The sequence below is a fragment of the Eublepharis macularius genome, chromosome 16 (assembly GCF_028583425.1).
Source record: "Eublepharis macularius isolate TG4126 chromosome 16, MPM_Emac_v1.0, whole genome shotgun sequence".
NCBI lineage: Eukaryota > Metazoa > Chordata > Lepidosauria > Squamata > Eublepharidae > Eublepharis > Eublepharis macularius.
Window position 1 is genome coordinate 11,300,678 of NC_072805.1, and position 16,207 is coordinate 11,316,884.

The 16,207-nt window shown below is 46.8% G+C and overlaps 1 protein-coding gene across 1 annotated transcript in view; it reads right to left on the bottom strand.

Annotated features, from left to right (window-relative positions):
- The window catches only part of VWF (von Willebrand factor), a 214,944-nt gene that overhangs the window by 166,489 nt on the left and 32,248 nt on the right, over window positions 1-16,207 (bottom strand). The window contains exons 9-13 of the mRNA XM_055000628.1: window positions 13,092-13,203; window positions 12,247-12,293; window positions 8,051-8,187; window positions 5,340-5,475; window positions 4,458-4,558 (exon numbers count right to left, since the gene is read on the bottom strand). Coding sequence (XP_054856603.1) covers window positions 4,458-4,558; window positions 5,340-5,475; window positions 8,051-8,187; window positions 12,247-12,293; window positions 13,092-13,203 — 533 coding nt within the window. The remainder of the gene's footprint in view (window positions 1-4,457; window positions 4,559-5,339; window positions 5,476-8,050; window positions 8,188-12,246; window positions 12,294-13,091; window positions 13,204-16,207) is intronic.

Genomic DNA, 16,207 nt, shown 5'->3' on the forward strand with positions numbered 1-16,207 from the left:
GGTGTTAAGTCATTCTGAAGGGCGGTATATAAATCGAATGTTGTTGTTGTTGCTGATTTCTGTCAGTAAAAGGTAGGGGTAGGGGCAGGCCCAGGGAGAATTCATTGGGGCCAGGTCCAACAGCAACCACAGGCAGCTTGCTACCAAATGACTGGCATGACTCACCCAGGACTGGTTGCTTGTTACTGTGCAACAGCAACCACCTCACAAAATCCAATGTGGTGTAAAGGTTAGAATTTCAAACTAGGATCAAATGCCCACTCTGCCATGAAATCTTGCTGGATGGCCTTGGGCCGGTCACACTCAGCCTACCTAACCTACCTCACAGGGTTGTTGTGTGGATAAAATGGAGTAGAGGAGAATGATGTAAGCTGCTTTGGGCCCCCATTGGGGGAAAAGGTGGAATATAAATAAGGTGAATAAATAACAAATGTAGCTGAAGATGGGGGGGCAGATAAAAGGTAGGTTGGTTGGAGTGTGGGACGAAGAGAAGGAAGTGGGAAAAGGTGAAGATATGGGGGTTGTCAGAAGGAAAGGAAAGTGATACAGGGGAAAAGAGGTCCCCCTCAGAAGTTCTTGCAGGTTCCCCATTGAGCAACTGGGCCTGGCCGAGCAGCCGGCACTGTGCAACTCAGCCAGACTTTTTCCAGGTAGAGGCTACAGGGGGAGGGAAGGAGGGAGAACTGAAGGGGGGCAGATAAAGGTAGTTTGGCTGGTCGGTGGGAAAGAAAGGAAGCAGGAAAAGGGGACACACTATGGGTGCTTTCAGGGAAGAAAAAGAGGAAATAGAGGGGGAAGGGGGAACGTGAGCCGCCCCAACACAAGTCCACGCAGAAGAACCCTTTTTTTTTTTAAACTATTTTCCACGGGTATGAGCAACACTGATTATTGGTTAATAAATAAATTGGTCGCTTACTATATCTAGGACACAGACCTATCAATCAAGCATTTTGTTAGACCCACTGATATCAGCAAGCGTGCGCTTTACCCTTTCCCAATGGGAGTTTTCAAAAAAAATTTATAACTTTGTTTTTTTCCTCCTTTCAATGTAGAAGTTTATTTGTTGAAAAGGGTGACCACCAAAGGGAGATTCTACTTTCATGTTTTTAAATGGTCAGAGGATAAGCGTGTTATTCTCTAGGAATGTGGCAGGAAAACCCAGACCCTAAAGCCCTTTCCCAGGTCACTGGCTGTGAATCACTTCCCCCAATTGTCCCAAACACTTGGCAATGCCTCATTCCATTTAACGGACATAAATTATTTTTGAGTGCTGTAAAAGAAACAATAAACTGGCATTTATGAGCTGATGGAAAGGAACGGAGCTATTAAAAAAAGACAATGGAGAAGATTTAAAAGACGGAAACATGCCATCGTTTTTCTTATTATTGCTATGATGAAAGGTCTGAAGTAGATAACTGCAAGACGTTACACAGCATAACATGATCTGAAACCACTAAACATCAGCCAGGAAAATAAGAAGTCTCGGAAAAGACCACTCAGGGACAGGGCAACCTTGATCTTGCATTGTTCCAAATGCCAATGATGCATTTTCAATTATAAATAATCTTTCTGGACAGTTAAAGGGCAACTGATTTGTTGTATGGACCTCAACAAGATCCAGCCTATGCAAAATTTCAAGAATCTCAACAAAATTTCAAGAGATACTGGCCAGTTGTCTACTACCAGCAAACCACAATCAACCTTCCACCCACCATAGGCCCAGAGTATCATTTAGGAGGCCACACCAGTTTTACATTCTTAGCAACTATACTTAGCCTTGTATTGGGCAAAAGTACTAAGTTTGTACAGCAAATGTTTTCTTTTGGGGGGGGGGTGACTGTTTAGGCTGTGTTGACATTATTGCTATGGTTATTACAAGATATAATAAAATTAAATAATCTTAAAATTCACTTCTTTTTGCAGGTTAATCTGATCTAATATCTCAGAGCGCCTTGCTGAGAATCTCGTCTCCCCTCTCAAAAGAAATCCTGAAATTGTACCCCTGGCATAAAGCATCAGTGCCCGGAAAAGAATTATTCTCAGCACGACACAACCTAGATTTTTAGGCTTGTCTCAAACACAGATGTGGACGAATTCAGATCTTCTTCTGAATAAGGTGGTCCTGTGTAGGTATCACAGCTAAGGTTGTCTTCCAGGAAATTTTCTAATTCTTTTGATTAGATGGGTTTAAAAGAAGATAAGAGCAATTCACGGGAAACGCATCTAGCAATCATCCATACAGAGTAGGCAAGCCTTCAGATACCCTGGTCCCCAATCAGGTAGGGCTTTGAAGGGCATATAACTACCCAGGGCTTTTTTTCTGGGGAAAGAGGTGGTGGAACTCACTGGGTTGCCCTCGGAGAAAATGGTCACATGGCTGGTGGCCCCACCCCCTGATCTCCAGACAGAGGGGAGTTGAGATTGCCCTCCGCGCCATCTCAACTCCCCTCTATCTGAAGATAAGGGGGCGGGGCCACCAGCCATGTGACCATTTTCAAGAGGTTCCGGAACTCCGTTCCCCTGCGTTCCCCCTGAAAAAAAGCCCTGTAACTACCACTTTAAACTCTGCCCAGAAAGTGAGTCAGCAGCCAGTATAATTCTTGCAGTGCTGGCAAGATACATCCCAGTCAATGTAATCCAATCAGCAATATTGCTGCTTCATCCTGTACAAATGGAAGTTTCAGAAGCAGCTCCATACAGAGCCCATCACAGTAGTCTAACCTGGAAATAACTGTGGCCAGATTATCTTTCCCAAGGAAGAATTGCAGCTGCAATCCTACACACCTTGGGGCGGATCCTACTCCCATCCTTCTTTTCCAAGCAATGTTTGAAGCCTTTGTCGAGGTGGCTTTTTAGCAAGCTACTTTCTCTTTGGGTCTGAAAAGTCTGATTTGAAATGTAAATTTGCTTCCGAGGTGGCTGCTTTGAAAACGGGAAGGGCTGCTGTGGGAAAGAGAGCATTTAAACCCTTTCCTCTTGCTTTTATTCCACCATTTAAAATGATTCTTCAAAGCTGCCATTGGCTCTTCTACTACCTTTCCTCTGCATGATTTGCTGTGAAATTTTTTAAAAGATGACAGCCTAGTGCTGGCAACCAGTGAGAGCATTTTGGGAGCAGGAAATGACGTCATGCAATTAGGCAAAATCACTTCCGGTTTGTACCTAGAGGTAGCAACATAGCACTCTAGGAATTTGCTCATATCTGTGGTTTTTACCATAGACACATGCACATTTCTAGAGCACCATGATGTCACTTCCTGGTACAAACTGAAAGTGATGTCACAACATCAAGAGTCATCACACAATGTCATTTCCTACCCCGGACCCTTGTTTCTGCTGGACTGAATAGGCCCAGTGGGGCCTGCAGCCCAGAGGCAGAACTTAACCACTGTCCCCAGGAGAATAACAACCCTATTGCCAAGTGAAATAGGCCTATGGCATAAGCTTGGTATCCCAGCAGAGGGTGCTGAATTGGTTATCAAGTGCCACTGATTTGCACAGAGGACCTCAGAACCCAGAAATCTCCTGCCTGCACAGCATCAACAGGGAGTCACATTGGGGAGGAAATTTGGCAGCGCTATTGATCCAACAAGGGCAGCCGGTCGTGATCCCACTATTTTTATCGGGCCTAACAAAGTCAGAGGTTTCCATTTAGAGGGACTGTCTCTGCACATTCCTTTTGCATTCTGCACCTGAAGGCAGCCTCTGAGGACTGTCAAGGGTTCCCAGGTGCCCACTGGTGGCGGGCAAACTCCTGGGGATTTCCCCCCTCGCCCTCCAATCTGCCAGCAATTGGTGGGAGGTGGTGAGGGCCCCCCCCCCAGAGGTTGACCGCCACCGGCAGGCACACCAGGAATACGCGCAGTGTGCATGCTCCCAGTCAGGACAGCGATGTCACTTGTGGAAGTAGCATTGTCGCACCAGCCACGGGAGCATTCCTGTGCTTCGTATGGGGCCAATTGGGGCCCAAATCAGCCCCGCACAGAGCGTGAGAGTGTTTCCATGGCTGGCGTGATGACGCCACTTCCAGAAGTGATGTCATTGCACAAGCACCATGTGCGCACTTTGTGAGTGTGCAAAGAATTGCCACGCAAGCTAAACAAAGTAAGTGCCAGGTCCCCCCACCGCCGCCGAGAGGGTATGGGGATCTGGCAACCCTAGGATTGTCCTATGTAGTTTACCAAACTAGGTCCCAGTCTCCTATCATTCTGCACTCGGTTCAAGCCCCAGGGTGCCCAACTGTAAATGTTGCAGAGTTGGGGCACGGAGGCACATAAAAGTTCTGTGATGTAAACATTGGCATTTCTAGAGAAGAAAAAGGCCTGTGTTTTGTTCTAAAAGTGGGTAGATAAGAAAATCTAGAATTTCAAACCTGCAGCATAATCACTTTCTCTTGGAAGGAAAGAGTTGTGGCTAGTGTGGAAATAAAACTGAATCAGGGGTGGGGGGGCTCATACCTTCATCAAAAGTGTTCCACGGCCATCCCAGTCAATCTGCATATTCTCCCTGTATGTGAGGCGAACTGCGGACATTACCGTGCGCTGGATGTGAAGGTCACCTTCAGAAATCAAAAGGCCACTTTCAGAGACATGGGGAGTGGAAATGGAGGCTGAGAAACCACGTCTAAGCTGTATGCCACAAGCGGAATACTGAATCACTACCTAAGGCTGAGCAGGATATCACATTGCTCGCCGAGCAAGAAGATGGGCTTTGCTTGCAAGGATATAGAAGAAATGCAGCTGCCCTAGACCCCAAGGAGCAGCAGCAGCCATGGCTGCTTCCAGCAGAAATCAGACTGCCACCACCCTCCCGCTAACAATAAGGATAGTTGCTGCCACGGCTGCCACTGCTACTGCCAGGGACCGTCTGGGTAGCCCTCGATGCCGATTGTTCTAGCATGGGGTGTGGCAAGTGAGCAAGGACTGTCCCCACCCCCTCCAGCTTCTACCCTGTAAATAGGAGAGGAGGGGCACAGATAGAGTTGCTAACCTCCAGGTGTAGCCTGGAGCTTGACGCTGTTGCACCATGGCTAGGCGTGAGCTTTGCTTCTGGCTGTAGGTACGAATAGCAAAGTTCCAGCAACTGGTCTTACATACCGCTTCTTTACTGTATGGGAAGCTGCCTTATTCCAACCCAAACCATTACTGGGCACTCCAGTTGACTACAGCTCTTTTTGAACCTTCTTACCCAATACAATGTATGGAGGCAAGGGACTGAATCTGAGAACTTCCACGTGAAAAAACAGGCTCAACCAGTGAGTTAAGACCCTTTGCACAGTCAAGATCTGTCCAGAAATCTCTCCTCTGGAGGTACTGGCAGTAACGGGGCACTGAACGCACCTTGCATAAAGGGGATCTGTATGTCCTGCCCATTCAAAGAGATTCCGCCACCGTGTTTCAGTTTAATGATGCTGTTCTCTTCCTGGAGCTTGACAGACACAGAGCGGGTGCACACAGCATCAGGGTCATCAGCGCACTAAAGAGGAAGTAAGACATGAACTTTCAATTTTGTTGCCATTTTGGTTCATGAGTTTGCAGGGACATCAGCTACATGGCACAGTAAAGAAACATTCCTGACAGCACTTCCACACAGATGGCCCTGTTACTGCCTTGTGTACCCATATGATCTAAAAGGAGTCAGATGCAAGGATAATGAATGTCATTCTGCATGAGAGAGACCATGGACACATCTACAACGCAAAGAAATTGGTTCCTTTCCACCTCAAGAAGGGTAACTCTGTGAAGAAAGTGACTTGTCACAGAGAATTCCCAGCACCATCACTAAATTATAATACCTAACAGGGCTTTTTTTCTGGGAAAAGAGGCGGTGGAACTCAGTGGGCTGCCCTCGGAGAAAATGGTCACATGGCTGGTGGCCCTGCCCCCTGATCTCCAGACAGAGGGGCATTTAGATTGCCCTCCGCGCTGTGGCGCAGAGGGCAATCTAAACACCGCTCTGTCTGGAGATCAGGGGGCGGGGCCACCAGCCATGTGACCATTTTCAAGAGGTTCCGGAATGCCGTTCTACCACGTTCCTGCTGAAAAAAGCCCTTATACCTAGGATTTGGGACAATGGGAGGTGGGCATCCTACTATATAAAAGGCAAACCGTGTTACCGACAACTCGCTTTTTATCCCTATGCAGGTGCACTCTGGCCTGCGTGAGAATAAAAGATGAGGCATCGCCAATACAGCTTGCCTAGGATATAGTATAGTTAGAGGGCCTTGGAGGCAGTGGGAAGGCCCAGGACGCCAGCGCAGCCCTCCCAAGGTCTCACAGCAGCCGTGGAGGTGGCAAGAAGCCCCAGTGCATGGGTAGGGAGGGCTGCACCACTGCGCCAGCTTTTCTGTTGCTGCGGTAACTTCATTGGGGCCTCCAGAGGTTCCGGCAGCCATGGAGGCAGCAGTGAGGCCCGGCACGCTGGCACAGCCCTCCTAGATCCCCACAGCACCATGGGGAAGCCCTGTGTGCTGGTGCAGCCCTCGCAAGGCTCCACAGTGGCTGCTGTGGGAGCAGGAAAGCCCAGTGTGGTGGCTTGACGGACCCTGGAGTGCAGCAGCTCAATTTTGGCCCATTTGAGGCCAAATCAGGCCCATTTGGGCCAAAATCGGCCCACTGTGGAGCACAGGAGCACTCCGGGGCCCATCATGCCGCCCCAGCAGCATTCCTGTGCTCCACAGCAGGCCATGTGTAGAGCCCATTTTTATAAAAAACGGGCTTGGTTGTTAGTGAGAGTTATGAAACTGGTATAAAACCGACAGCACCTCTTATGAGGACCTGCTTAGTGCTTCCGTGGCACGCATGCCACCAAGCGTCTTGCCACCTCTCTGCCACGAGTAGAAAAATAAAACAGAATACCAAACCTAAAGCTCATTTGCTCATGTAAATATGGCCTGGCAGTTAGCTGCTTACATTCCTTTCTAGGCAACAGGTTCCCCAATTCTCCATGCTGGTGAGCTGCCTACTATTTTTTTCAATTCATCTGCAAAATGTGCTAATTTAACTACAGTCCGGATCTTCTGTTTAGCTTTTGGTGCCATCTGTTTGCCATCTGGTTTTTTTTATTCAGAATGCAGCTTTCCTTTTTAAGGCACTTTAGGATTTCATTGTTTGAGGGCTGACAACCAATAAGAGTGTTGTAATTGACAAATCAGCTGCCTTTCAATTGATTGATTCATTTTAAACATAGTTTGCATGTGACCAAAACCTCAATAGAGATGTTTTTTCTGGGAGAACTGAAGGAAGTGCAAGTCTACTTATGAATGTGTAAATTAAGGTAAACACTCATTAGAGCTCCTTCAATGTTTTCTTTTTCACTCCCTATCACTGTAACACACCAGAAACAAAATAACCTCAGTCCGTGAGGGTCAGCTTTCACTACAAGATGTTACAGAGTTCAGTGCTCAAACAGACAAGAAGAAGATAAAAAGAAATGTAAACTGCAGGTTGTTGCACTCCAGTTTGTCTGGGGCTACTTGGGGGAGAAATTTCCTTCAGCCTTCCTACTCCCTACTCTGCTAGCAGCAGTCTTAAATACTTTTTCAAAAAGCCTTTCCTTTTAGAACGCTAATGAACAAAGCAGAGAGCCCCAGTTCTGATTAGTGAAACTGAGTGGGACTTGCCGAGTTAACCCCGCCCCCCCTTTCTCCCCATACATATTACTATTTACTACAAGGAACCTGAGGCTCTGCTGAAAACGGAAGCCCTGAGTTGTGTAATCAACTCCTCCAACTATGATGTCATTACAATTTTCATGCACCCCCCCCCCATGACTCCATAGCTCTAGCTGCTGCATGGCGGGGTGGAGAAATGCAAATAATAAGAACATCAGGGCATGGGATATTTACTATGGAGAGAGAGCAGGGAAGCTCAACTTAGGGCTGCCATTTTAAGCAGCAACTCTGCATCAAAATTGTGTTCTGAGCACGCATACCCTTTGTTCTCAAAGTAGATTCAGATCTTAGAATTCCCTCCAAAAGACTTTTGACAGAAGGCTGGCAATTTGGGGGTTCAAATCATTTTGTCGTTCCTATCAAAAAATACCTTCTTACCTGGACAGTTTCTATGACAACAGAATAGGAATTGTCCTCACAGTCTTTGGCAAACAAGTAGTGACAGATGCCACTGAAGGTGAAATGCTTGTTGTCAAAGCTTTTGAAATGGGATTGACCAGTGACAGAGCATTCACCTAAAAACAGAAAGACAAAATGGCTGACCTGATTACAAATTAATGCAGTAACCTTTAAGCGCTTACCAAGCCTGAGGAAGCAGAGACATAGGCAGGCAACAGCTATGGCTTGATGTCCAGCCTCTGTAGGAATTGACCAAACCTCTATGATAAAACCACAGAGTTTTTGGCAATTCCTAGAGAGGTCTGACACCACTACTAGGGAAAATCAGGAAGTGGTGTTAGTTCTATCTTGGAATCACCAAAGACTCTATATCTTTACCATAGAGTTCCAGCCAAACACCAGAGAGACATGGCATCACAACAATGTCCGATGGCTATTTTTCAATTTTTTTCTCCCACTCAGAGCAGTAATGGGAAATGCCAGCTTGGGGAGGGGGGCTAGCACCCTTAGGTGCTAAGAAAGAAGTAGGCCTGTTAGTAATCAGGAGTGACTCCAAACATTTGCTTGCTTTTAAATTGGTTTCTGTTTGGTTGCAGGTCTGTGTGAACTTTTGTGAAAATAAGCACACAAAGCAAGTGTTGAAACCCATGTTCAGTGACATAGTTATACCTGGGAACTGTAGTTTTTCAAAAACAAAGCTGCATGCGATTGCTGGAGGATGGGGGAGGGGAGGGATTCCCTCGCTGCCATCCACCTAACTGTTGCATCTGCTGGCTGCTTTGCTGCCCCTGCCCACACCTGCTTGCCTGCCTCCACTTAACCCCTGTGTTCAGCTGCGAATCAGCATTCTACCGGTTCAAATCCCACTCCTGCCATGAGCTCAGTAGGTGGCCTTGGGGAAGCCCCTCCTCTCAGCCCCAGCTCCTCAGCTGTATTGTAGTATAATGATAACACTAATTTGTTCACTGCTCTGGGTGGGGCACTAATATGTCTAGAAGAATGGTATATAAGCACAGCTAGTCGTAGTAATAGTAGTTCAAAGGTATATGATGTAGTTCAAAGGTGGAATCAGCTGCCTAGGGACGTGGTGAGCTCCCCTTCACTGGCAGTTTTCAAGAAGAGGCTGGATGAATATTTGTCAGGGATGCTTTAGGCTCATCCTGCATTGGGCAGGGGGTTGGACTAGAAGGTCTGTATGGCCCCTTCCAACTCTGTGATTCTGTGATTCTCATTATCTCTCCCCGCACTCTGCGTGGTGGCAGGGGGCCATTGTATGCCACCACCACCTTCCTCCTGCCTTCATTCCCTCCAGGACTGTGAGTGTGTAGCCACCCAGAACACAGGGAAAGGGAGCAAAGACAGGAGGAAGGCTTACAAATTTCCATTGTGCCCCAATGTATGAGTACAGGGCTAGCGTGGATGACACAGAATGAAAGCAAACCAGTTTAGTGTAGTGGTTAAGAACAGCAGGACTCTAATCTGGAGAACCAGGTTTGATTCCCCACTCCTCCACCTGAAGCCAGCTGGGTGACCTTGGGTAAGTCGCAGCTCTCTCAGAGCTCTCTCAGCCCCACCCACCCCACAGGGTGATTATTGTTGTGGGCATAATAATGACATACTTTGTAAACCGCTCTGACTGGGCGTTAAGTTGACCTGAAGGGTAGTATATAAATCGAATGTTGTTATTATTATTATTAAACAGAAATCCTCTTGCCTTGGCTCCCCTCTCCTGTACTCATGGTGTGGCTGCATGCCTGCACTCCTGGAGGGAGAGAAGGCAGGAGGGGAGGCACCCAACAGCCCTGCTGCCACCCAGAGCATGATGGACAGAGGGAGGCAGGCAAGCAGCTTATGGAGGGAGGGAGCTGGCCGGCAGAGGTTGCGACCCAGCGGAGGACTGTGAGGGAATCCCTCCCCTCCCCCATCCCCCAGCAAGTCCATGAGGTTCTGTCTTTGAAAATTACTGTTCCTAGGTAAAATACGTCACCAAACCTGGGTTTCAACCCTTACCTGGCACCTTGTTTACCTCAACCTTAAGTGTCTAAAAAAGATGTTCTGAAATAGGAGGGGGGACAAGCGTAGCTCTCTGCCTGGGAAGACCATTCCATGCAGTTGGAAGCAGAGCGTGAGAGAACTTTCTACCATGCACAACTTAGTTCATCACAGGGGGCCTAAACTCCAACACTAACCACTAAACATGATCTGGATAACTGAGGCTCTGACCTGGATAGCCCAGGTGAGCTTGATCTCGTCAGATCTCAGAAGCTAAGCAGGGTCAGCCTTGGTTAGTAATTGGATAGGAGACCTCCAGTGAAGGCCAGGGCTGCACAGGCAGGCAATGGCAAAACCACCTCTGTTAGTCTCTTGCCATGAAAAGCCCACCAGGGGTTGCCATAAATCAGCTATGACTTGAGGGCACTCCCTACCACCAACCACTAAACCACACTGGCTGTTCTCCCTCTTTGGAGAAAAAGTGCAGGGAGGAAGCGCTCTTCTCACTCCATCACACAGACCCTGCAGTGGCTTTTTGTAGCACCTGAGGATTGGAGTATCATGTGCTGTTTGATCCTCACAGTGAGGGACAGTGCAGAGATGTAGCCAAAAGGCAGAATTCACTGATGGGCCGTCCTGTGACCCAATGGAAACATACCTGGGCAAGGTTCATTCGGTTTCGTTTTCTCAGCCATGTCGGACGCTCCTCTTCGCAGGTCCGAGAGGAAGCGCCCGAGCACCCTATCCGGGCGGCTGATCTGCGAAGATTAGCCCCCAAAACTCCCAGTGAGGGATGCTGGGTCCGGGACGCTGCGGGAAGAGCCCCCCGGAATCAATGCGGGGGGTTAATTGCCCGTTTGTCCCTACAGAGGCCGGCAGACGTGTGCGGCGCCTCGAGTGCTGCCGGGCCATGGAAAACGGCAAAGAGCAGAATTAGGCGAAAGCCTGCAAGTAAGCGAATCCCTTCTGTTATTACAAGCGTACGCGAAGGAGTGGTGGGATCTGAAGCTAAGAAGGCTCGTTCTTCCCCTTCGCTGAGTTTCAGAATCTGGTTGGCGGTTTTCCCCCCCCCCCCAAAAAATGGCAACGAAAAAACAAAGTCCCGCTTTAGGCAAGTCAGTTTCGGCTGCCCTGAAGGGAGAGTCGTTGGAGGAAGTAGTGCGGAGGGCGGTTGGTGAAGCCATAAAACCCTTTGTTGACAAGCTGAACGAAACAGATCAAAGGGTGGGCTTAATTGAGAGCGAAGTGAAAACCATTAAGGAAGCAGCGGGGGGGGGGCAGAGAAGTCTGCTCGGGAAAGTGCGTCACTCGTGAAGGCTACGAATAAAGAGCTTAAGCTGGTGGAGAACCAGCTGATCGGGCTACAAGTGGAACGAACACAGACAATTTTGCACCTCCAGAATGTGAAAGAGGAGGAAAATGAGGATTTACGGGGTCTGGTCTCGGAACTACTGGCGACACCCGCGAGGGCAACTAAAGAAGAAGTAAAAAGCGCCATTTTGGAAGTCCGTCGGGCTACTTCAAAATATGCAATGAAGCGTCAGCTGCCTCGCGAGATCATCATTGATTTTTCATCTAAGAGGATCCGGGACACTATCCTATATAATTCATACAATGCAGATTTGGACTTTTTGGGTAATAAAGTTAAGATATTGAAAGACGTCCCATTTTTAGTTCGGAAAAGACGTTTTAAGTATAAAAAGTTCGCAGCTCTTCTGAGAGAACGTGGAATAAAGTACAAATGGTTATTTCCGGAAGGAATCTGGTTCAGTCACAAAGATCAAGCTTTCAAGATATTATCAGAAGATCAACTAAGGGATTTTGAGGATAAAAATCCGGAATTTCAGTGCACCAAGCAAGACGAAAAGGAGAAGTCTGAGGGGGGGGGGAAGGAAACGAGCACTGCGGCTGCAGTTGCTCAGAGAGAATTGCGTCTGGGACCCAGGAGGGGAAGGAAAATTTAATTTGAATTTAAATTGTAATTTGCATTTAGTAAGGTCAACCACTCCATCAATATAACATAAAGCTTTAACTTTTGAATAATGGCAGTATGAAGGGAAAACATTTTGTGTAGCATAGTGGTTACATGTTGTAGTTGTTGTGTTTTTTTTTCCTTCCTCCCCTTGTTCCCTTTCTTCCCTTTGTATTGTTAGTCAATGTAGTTAATAAAAAAAAAAAAATACCTGGGCAAGGTTCATTGCTGCAAATCCAGGCACCGTGCCTGCAAATACTGGGAAATACAATTTTTTTTGAAGAGTTAGCTACATATATAAACTGAAAGAAGAGAATTTCGAAACATCAACGCCCCATTTCAAATGTGTCCAAACAACGCTTCCCTTAGCATTTCCATGAGCTTATAAGAGACAACATAAAAAGTTCCGTATAGGGATAGGCTGTGTGACTGTACTATGAGGGAACCTGATTCAGTCTCACATACTCTTTTTCGCTGCCCCAAGTATTCTGTTATGCGTAGTTTACTGATTTGTCCCCTTTTTCCTGTGCAGACGGATTTCTTGGATAAGGATCTAAAATTTTTCTTAGCAGACAAGAGTCCAGCAATAACTCTATCCGTGGCTGAATTCTTGGCTTATGTGTGGAAGTCAAGGGTAATATTTTATAAAGCCCCCTACGACTGTGCTGTATCTCGAGATAATTTTGCTGTCTGGGGACACGATTGTGCTGCCCTATGAACTTATTCTACAACATTTCTTCTGTTACGTCTGTATTATTTATGCTAATAAAGGTCGTTGCTGTGTGTGAACATAAAAAGTTTGCACAGTGGAATCTTCAGCTGTGTAAGACAACCCAGCTCTTGTTTTGGGGGCAGAGCCAAGGGCGGAGGGAGACTTCAGCAGGGGCAATGCCATAGAGTCTTCTCTCCAAAGCAGCGGCACCTGGAGATTGGCAACCCCATGCCTTGTGTGCAGTTGCCTCGTGTTTAATACAGGAGATGGAGAGAGAGAGAATGCCCCCAGGAAACAAGCCCATGTTGCATTGCTCAGCAGTTTTATCACATCATTATACTTACCATGAGTTGCAGTCCTGGTAGACCGAAGAACCAGGAGGGTAGCGCTTGCCCGAATGGACACAGGAGCAGTCAGAGCTGTCCACGCACTGGTCACCATCTAGAAGCTTGCCCTCTGCAGAGACCAACAAAAACAGGTGATGGGAGGAGGAAGGGCTTCAGTCATTCCTGCTCTGTGATGCTACACTTGGACTTCCAACTTCAAAAGAGGATGGAGTTTTCCTCCAGTCAGCTGTCAGCATTGTGCTTCATGTTGTCTAATGTCAGTCCTAGAATTGCTGGTGTTCTGTTTCAGCAGTTCTCCAACTCTGTATTGGATCCTTACTAATGCTATGTCTTGTCAACTTGTATCTATTTACCCTATGACATTGTTTATGGAAATGTCCCTGACACTGTATGGAAATGTCCTTGATACTGATTGTAATAAGCTCATACTATGTATTCCGCCTTGAGTCTCCACCTTCAGAAAGGCGGAGTATAAATAAATAAATAAATAAATAGTATGCAGAGAAGCATGTGTGAAAGAGCCTATGATGTAGAGTGTATGTGTGGAAAGAAACAAAGTGAAACTCAGAGTGAAACTTAAGCTTTAGAAAGGAAATGTGAGTTCATTTATTGCAAAACCAAATTATTTAAAAAGGCTTTTGCATTGTAGGGAGGGGTCTCAGATGCTTTGCTAATGAGCAAGGGACCCTATGTTTCCTATGTTTCCTTACATATTACCAGGGCTTTTTTTCAGCTGGAACACAGTGGAACGGAGTTCCAGAACCTCTTGAAAATGGTCACATGGCTGGTGGCCCCGCCCTCTGATCTCCAGACAGAAGGGAGTTTAGATTGCCCTCCACGCCACGGTGCAGAGGGCAATCTCAACTCCCCTCTGTCTGGAGATCAGGGGGCGGGGCCACCAGCCATGTGACCATTTTCTCCGAGGGCAACCCACTGAGTTCTGCCACCTCTTTTCCCAGAAAAAAAGCCCTGCATATTACCTGTGAGCTACCTGTGCTTCATGTGCTTTTCTATGAGCTACCTGTGCTTCATGTTGTCTAATGTCAGCCCTAGGATTGCCTATGTTCTGTTTCAGCATTTCTTTAGCTCTGTATTGAATTCTTACTATGCTATCTCATCGTAAACTTGTGTTTATTTATTCTATGGCATTGTTTGTGGAGCTATTCTTGAAATTGACTGTACTAATCTCACACTAATTTCAGGCGGACTATAAATGACATACATTTTAAAGAGTAAGATAGGAAAGGGAAGAGAGAGGATTTTTTCTAATTATCTAGTCTAAAGATGCCAGTGGATGGCGGGATGACATGTCTAGCATCCATGGTGTCAAGATGGAGAATGAGGACAACGAGATGAAGAGGTGGTGCAAGAAGAAGTCCCCAAGAATACAATCTGCTCTTCAAAGGATACCATCCTGACTGTAGAAAGCAAGGATGGACACATCCCGAACCTTTCTATCTTTCAGACTCTTTAATTGTCCCCCTCTGAAACCTGAGAATGAGGGCCAAGCTACAAGTGACGAATGACACTTGAACGGCAAGTGTATTTCTCCCTGTTCACTTGCCCCCCACTTGCGCTCCACTCAATCCACTTGCCATTCAAGTGTCGTTCGTCACTTGTAGCTTGGCCCTGAGTTAGCATAAGAGTCCTTCTCTTCTTACACAAACATTTGTCACCCAAGTTTATTCAACTGCTGCTTCTCCTTCTCACACTTTTGTCAAGACCAGAGAGTGGAGGAATGAGACCGTAAGAGACTGCTTTCTACAGGGGATGTGTCAGCCCTCTTCTCATGAAAGAAAAAGTCACAAGCTGAATCTGTGGTCCTGTGACCTGATTTCTGCAATCCTTCTTAACATGAATGAGTTCATGAATGAGTTTGTGGTTAAGAAATATGAAAAAGGCCTGAAACCTTAAAGGAGTCGATTAAGGAGTATTTCAACAATCTTGAACAGAAAAATTGGACTTTTTCAGCTTTTTCACTGGAAAAACTGGAAATCTGGGGGGAGCACTGAAATAACTCCAATGAATTGTTTTTCTTTTGAAATACTTTCTAAGACAAGGTTTTTTACTCATTTAGAATGTACTGCAGGGAGATTTTTAGCTAAGGCAATCTGCAGCATTTGAGACTTTTCCCACCTTTGTACTCACCCTTGGAGTTAAAGCAGCTGAAGGGGTAACCAGGAGGGGGGCAGTTTTAACGGGGTAAACCACATGAGAGGAAAAAACTGCTGCAGGAACTCTGCTTGGACCCAGCTGCCAAGACCAGTGGGGCATCCAGGGCCCCCATGGGGGGGGGGGTGAGGGTACTCTTTACTGAGGCCCAGAGGGGCCCAGCGCAGGCTCCAATCCCCATTATCATGAGGGGGGGGGAACGAGGATTAGATGTAGAGCATGCCTGAGGATATTTACAGAAACTTATTTCCTTGTATCTCTGTATCTATTGTCCAGATCTTGGCCGTTTCCACACGTCTTACCTTTTGCTGGCACATCGCAGAAGACAGCATCTTCTCGCACGATAACAGTGTCTTCCTGGAGCAATTTCACACGCGAAGATGCTGTTTTCCGCAATGTGCTGGCAAAAGGTAAGACGTGTGGAAACGGCCCTTGTGAGATGTGCTGGAGCCAGTCAGAAGCCGTGTTAGAGCAGCACTCTTAGAGTCTCTCTACATGTTACTAAGTACCTAGAAACACTCAAATGAACCTCATTTCACGTTTCCCCCCTCCAACTTCCCATGTACTCTCATGCACAGTCACACTTTAATTTGCTCCCCATGAGTACATTCATGCGTTTCATATCAGTTCCTCCTTAATTGCTAAAAGAATCCCAGTTTCCTTCACATCCATTCATTCAAATGCAGATCTTGTCACTTTCTCACACCTTAAAGAAATGCAAATTGGCTATTCAAAGGAGCCTACAATACTTGTTTTCGCAGCAAAAGCAGAGCTGAATTGGTGCTCTGCCCTTCAGAATCACTTGCAGATGCAGTCACACAAAGGGAGCTCCCATGAAAGCAGCATTCACGTGCACTGAGCAACAACAGCCTGCATATGAATTAAGGACTACACATACAATCCTGCACTTGAGCGTCCCTGGGTACTTAGTAACATGTAGA